The sequence below is a fragment of the Vombatus ursinus genome, unplaced genomic scaffold, assembly GCF_900497805.2.
Source record: "Vombatus ursinus unplaced genomic scaffold, bare-nosed wombat genome assembly UNPS02014893.1, whole genome shotgun sequence".
Taxonomy (NCBI): domain Eukaryota; kingdom Metazoa; phylum Chordata; class Mammalia; order Diprotodontia; family Vombatidae; genus Vombatus; species Vombatus ursinus.
Genome location: NW_020954671.1, coordinates 2,220,525 through 2,226,524, shown reverse-complemented (window position 1 = coordinate 2,226,524; position 6,000 = coordinate 2,220,525). Strand labels below are relative to the sequence as shown.

At 37.9% G+C, this 6,000-nt stretch overlaps 1 protein-coding gene across 2 annotated transcripts in view; it reads left to right on the top strand.

Moving 5' to 3' along the window:
* The first annotated feature begins 2,640 nt into the window (after positions 1-2,640).
* Positions 2,641-6,000, top strand: part of CCDC198 (coiled-coil domain containing 198) — a 50,718-nt gene continuing 47,358 nt past the window's right edge. For both annotated transcript variants that reach the window (XM_027842911.1, XM_027842910.1), the window contains exon 1: positions 2,641-3,011. In XM_027842911.1, coding sequence (XP_027698712.1) covers positions 2,792-3,011 — 220 coding nt within the window. In that variant the 5' untranslated portion in view covers positions 2,641-2,791. The remainder of the gene's footprint in view (positions 3,012-6,000) is intronic.

The window sequence follows — 6,000 nt, the reverse complement described above, 5'->3', positions numbered from 1 at the left end:
AGTTCAAGCCCTCAGAGTAGCACTACAAGGTTCAATCTATGAGTCTCTTCAGAGTGATGAAGGACCTTCCAGAATGTGGGAGCATTGTCTGCTTGAACACCCTGGCATATTTTCCTTCTGGGGGAGACCAAACCACAAGATGGCACTATAAGTGTGGGAGAAAGGACCGTATTTATCCTAGCGTAAAGGAAGATTTGCCAGAATGGAGGAACACTATCTGTTAGTTAGAAAGTGTGTTTCCCTTATAACTTGATCCCATGGGGTGCCCAGAGTCTGGAGGATTTTAGGTCCCTGGAAAGTAGAATTCACCAGAGAAGGAGGAGAATGCTATTGATTATGGGATATTGGGAGTCCTTTGTGTGTTTTCTGAAATTATTCATGTGTTTCTATGAGACCTTTGCATCTTTTCTGGACTTGTGAAATAAAGCCTGTCACATAAAAAAAAAATGCATGTTACTTTGCATGATTGTGTGAGATCTGGGAACCCTGTTACACATATCTATGGAAAATTAGCCCATGAGCTACATTTGGAGATTTTCCCAGAGTAAAGTCTGAGAATAACATGAGCCTGAGTAATTCCATTGCTGGGTGGTGGGGGGTGGGGGGGTAGGCCCTAAAGTCAGCCCCACTTCTTTTAAGTCCAGAGTCAAGGAGTTCTGAACCATAGGTTATATCTTTGTATCATATCTCCTGGCAGTAGATAGAGTGCTGGGTCTGGAGTCAGGAAGACTCATCTTCCTGAGTTCAAATCTAGCCTCAGACACTTCCTACCTGTGTGACTCTGGGCAAGTCATTTAACCCCGTTTGCCTCAATTTCCTCATCTGTGAAATGAGTTGGATGGCAAACCACTCCAGTATGTCTTTGCCAAGAAAACCTCAAATGGGGCCACAAAGAGTTGGACATGACCAAAATGAATGGACAACAATGAAAACTAGAGTTTATGCCCTATAATAGCAGGGACTGGGTATCTTTTAAATTTTGATTTAAAAGTGCCAGATACAATGCTCTACATAGAGTAGGCATTGAAAAAATGTTAGTTAAACTGCATTGAAATCAGTACTTGCTATCTTCAACATAGTTGAGTTATGTAAATATTTGGCCTTTCCATTCAATGGCTCACTTTAAAGGGTGATGATACAGATTTCATTAAGCTGCCCTGATTTAGCAATCTCTTAGAGAGATTTCAATTTATAATATCAATTTATTATGCTATGATACCTGTCTACCAAGTAGCACTTGTTATATGGTCTCCCTCAAGTCCAATGGATGAATGGAAAGAGGAAAGCAATTTCCTGGAGGAAATTAAAATTTAGGTCATACATCACTTCTGCTTAGCCATCCAGACACATAATTTACATTGCTGCAAGGTCCCTAGAGATTGATTTCCCATTACCAATCAGTTGCAGAAAGGATTTAAACTGTATTAGAAACATAGTTCAGAGATCCTGTAAACACAAACTATAAACCATATCAACAGCATGGTCAATACATAATAATTAACTCACGCAAGAAACTAAATCTATTTGTAAGTTACATGTAAAAGTTGTTATAAATCTCATCACAAACTTCTCCCAGAGACCCATTAGCACTGTAGAAAAGGCCAGCAGTTTTAATCAATTTGTCTACTGTGTCTCTAGAATCCATTCCTGTAGAATACCACTACCATATTAGTTATATGCATAAAGGAAAAAATACCCTAATGTACTTGCTCATGGACAATAAAACTCAGTTTTCTCTAGTCTGGCTTTTTTTCCCCCAAACACCAATCCATCCCTCACAAACGTGCCAAAATGTTTCTTCATGCGTATCTGCATGTCACTTCTCTCCTAAAACATAACAGAATAAAGAAACCCCATATATACAAACACACAAACCAAGACAGGGGTTTCCTTGTGCCTGTAGGATAAAACACAAACTCCTAAGCTTGGCATTTAAGGTCCTCTACAAGGTAGCTCCAACTTACCTTCCCAGTCTTATTTGACATCACTCCCTTTCATACACTATCTGTTTTTTCTAACATGAGCCCCTAGCTGCTCCCATATTCCACATTCATTGATGCTGGCCATACCCCACACTGGAATGTTCTCCTACTTCATTGCTTCCTGCTGAACTCCTTTTGCTTACTTCAAAGCCCAGTCAGGTACTACCTGTGCCATAAGACCTTTCTTCATGTCCTCTCTCCCACAAACTGAATGTGTTTTCCCCAATCCTTTTGTCTATATATTGCCTTTTCTCCTATCCCATTTTGCTTTTATAACAGACTTATTTCTGTGTCTATTGTATCCCCTGTTAGACTGTAGGCTCCTTGTGGACAGAAAGTATATTTTTCCATCTTAGTATCTCTGGTGCCTGGAACAGTGTCTTGCACATAGCAGGGCCATAGTTAATTAATATTTGTGGAATTCAAAAACAACTGAATTTTCTAAGCCTTTTCACTACAAATGTACCAATGGCTTTTTCTGGTGTTGAGAGATTTGTCTAATAATTAATAGAGGTTAGTGTTCCTTACACTAATACTTCCAGAGAAAAACCCAATGAAATCAATGTTTAACAGAACTCTGATGCAGGAATGACTAGGGAGGAGTTAAGAGGGGAATAACCATAGAAACCAGCCTATCATGAAGTAGTCCAAAGGGGTTATGTGTAATGAAACAGAGCTAGAAAAATGTTTTGAACTAAAAGACTGCTTTACAAAGTAACAGGAAAGAAGGTACCTTAATAACAGGGCAAGTTGAAAGTTTAAGATTCTCATTTTCCCCCACACGTATTTTTTAATGTCTTTAAAGTAAAATGGGGTCAAAGCACTCTAAGGCTCACCCTAGGGTGACCAGAGTGGCCCCTATGCAAGATAAAGACCCGATGTCTTCCCCAGCTAGCCCTGTGGACTTGACATTCAATGACAATCCAGAGGATCAAAGTTCATATTCATTTGCAAGACTACAAGAGAAGAGAGCACTGGACAGGCAGCTGCCACCACTTCGGGAGACTTTGTATGGAAGATATTCTTCAGGTAAAAATAAAAATGGCATGGCATAAAAATGGCACTTCCAGGTGAAGGAAGGCAATTGATAGACTTATGTGGTTGTTTTTACATAGAACTAGAATTTTCTGAATACAACTAAAAAAAAAAGATAATAACGTATTGGAAGACAAAAGCTTAGCAATTAAGAATATGTCTGGGGGAGTCGAGTTTTTTTTGGAAAGATGTATGAGTAAGATTTTTGCAGTTCTGGTTGGAGGGTGAGGGGAAATCATTTTGATACATCTCAGTTTACTGTTTCTTACTTTTTATACACAGTTCATATTACACCATTAGTATTATGTGTATGTATCAAAATCAGTCATATCATCATGATCAATAATAATCATCAGTCAGAAATGGTCTAAGTTAAAAACAATCTTTATGATACATCACCAACTCAATAGAGTTGAAATGCATTGAATAATTGCAAACTACTAATGATTCCAGAGGAAAATTGAATGAATGGATAGGACATTCCTTTCTTTACTTCATATTCTCTTTTTCTCCACACACATCTTCAAGAAGAGAAATTTCCCTCCTCTGATTATAGGAATCGACCCTGAAGTGACTATAAATTGTCTCTGGATAGTCCAAGTAAGTTTTTTTTTTCCTCGGTGTTTTATGACAAAGCACTTAAATACAAATCACATTTTGAGAAAAGGTTTTTATTGGTTATTTCCAAACCACCTTAAAAGCAAGTGTTTCCATTAATGGCCTTTCAGGTTTTGTTTCTCATTTCAGGTTTATAAAAGAAATAAATGTCTCTACTTACTTGGAAAGCATTATTCCATATAATTAACAGATGTTTCAGAAACTCATATGCATGATACTATGATGTTCCTACAATTGGCTGGCTTAATTTCTATTCCGTATATGTATGTATTTCATGTGTCTCTTAATTTCCTAAAGATTGAATGGGTTGTTCTCTTTAGATTTTCACTGACAAAGATGCCTTTTATGCCCCAATTTCATTTCTAGAATAGAAGTTTTTGCTTGTGCCAAGAAAATTATTGCAATTGAATGAGGAAAGATGGACCCACTTTGTAAGGCAAGGCTCTAAACTGCCCTTCCATACTTAGATGTGAATGACTGGAAAAAAAAAATTTAAAAAGCAGTATATAGTAATGGAAACATCATTAACTAATATTCAAGAGATCTGAGTTCTAGGCGTAGCCACACTACTATCTAGATTTGTGACCTTAGGCACATCACTAAATCTTTTCATGTGTATCAGGTTGCTCATCTGTAAAATGGGGGTATTAACATGTCCCTAATACCTCACACAGGTATTGGAAATACAAAATGAGAAAATGCCTTCAAGCCCAATTCAAAAGCAAGGAATTAATAGTGATGTTTGACATCTAGTCGGCACCTGGGCATCTTTCACTAAAAATATTTTATTTACTGAGTTCCACCTAAAGTATCTGAAGCTATGTGAAATAATGAATAGAGTGCTGGACTTGGAGTTATAAAGACCTGAGTTGAAATCATTCCTCAGAGATTTACAAGATGTGTGGTTCTGGGCAAGTCACTCAATCTCTCTCAACTTCTGTTTCCTAATCCATAAATAGGGATAAGAATAGCCCCTATCTCACAGGGTTGTTGTGAGGTTTGAAGTAGATAACACTTAATATGTAACAGATGTAAAGTCCTTCGAAAACCTTAATACTTTATATAAATGTTAGATAGATGATCATCATCATAATTATTATTTTGTTACTGCTCAATGCAATGGTATCACTTTAAATAAGCTAAACTGTTGTATTCATTTTCTCATCATAAAGAAAAGCACTAGTAAATTGGTTTCCCACCCTTGGGCAGGTCAGTTACTGAGTTCCCAGACAACTGTAAGCAGAATAATTATAGATTTGCAATTATAGAAGGATTTTCCTCACCTGGAGTTCCTTTTACCAATAAAACCGTAGGCCTCATGCCAAAAATTTTTTTTAAAAACCCACCCTTTGAATTTTCCATTGAAATGCAAAGCAAGCCTGATGGGGAATTGTAGGTAAGCCATTTAAAAATCAGAGAGTCTAAATTGTTATAAACAACCAAGAAGGGAGCTTTTGTTTAAGTTTTGTCATGTTATAGTTCTTTAGACCACCTTTAAAAATAAGACCAAGAAATGATGCCTTGAGGTTCTGAGTTTGCTCACAGAGCTTATCTGTTCAGGCCCCTATATTATATTATAGCTGTGTCACAAGGGCAACCTAGGGAGATGGGAAATCTACCCTTTTCATTGGTGAGAGTTTACTTAAGTAGAAAGAGCATCTCCCTTCCTAAGTCTTGAATATCTATGTTACTCATCCACTTTCTTTTTATGGAATTTATTTAATGGATGTTTGATAGGATTATAATAAATCATGGCAGGGAATTCACACCTCAAAGGATATGCTTTGTTCCGGTCTCTTACTAATTTTGGAAAGCACCATCTTTGTATTTCCAGTGCCTGCTATAGTAACTTATACGTAGCAAACACATAATAAGTATTTATGGTCTCCAAAGTGAGGGCTGTGACTGGATCTCAAGGAGGCCATGGCCTAATTCCAAGGAGGTGTGAAATCAATCAATCAGAGGATAGGAACTTGGGTCACCTGATAAGCAATTGGCTTGGGCTTGTCCAAACACAACCACACCTACCCATATCTATCAACATTCTTTCCATTCTATTCTCTTGGCTGTACAAATTCTTACTTCACTCCCCTCTGAGGCAGGCACCAACCTCCCAGGGCACTTAAAAACTTAGCCATGATCCTGGCACCCACAGCCTAAGCTTCACTGCTGTTGCTCCCCTCCTCCCAGCATCCTCACCTCTCTCCCTAGACTACTGCATAGCAGTAGCAGCCTTTAGGAGAGTGGTTTCCAAAGGCTTTTCATTCCATGGCAGCAGTTGGTATCCCTCATTTTTCTTTTGGGTGGAAGAGAGTGAGTTGTACAAGATAAGTGGTATGGATATGTTGTGACAGATTGTAGATCT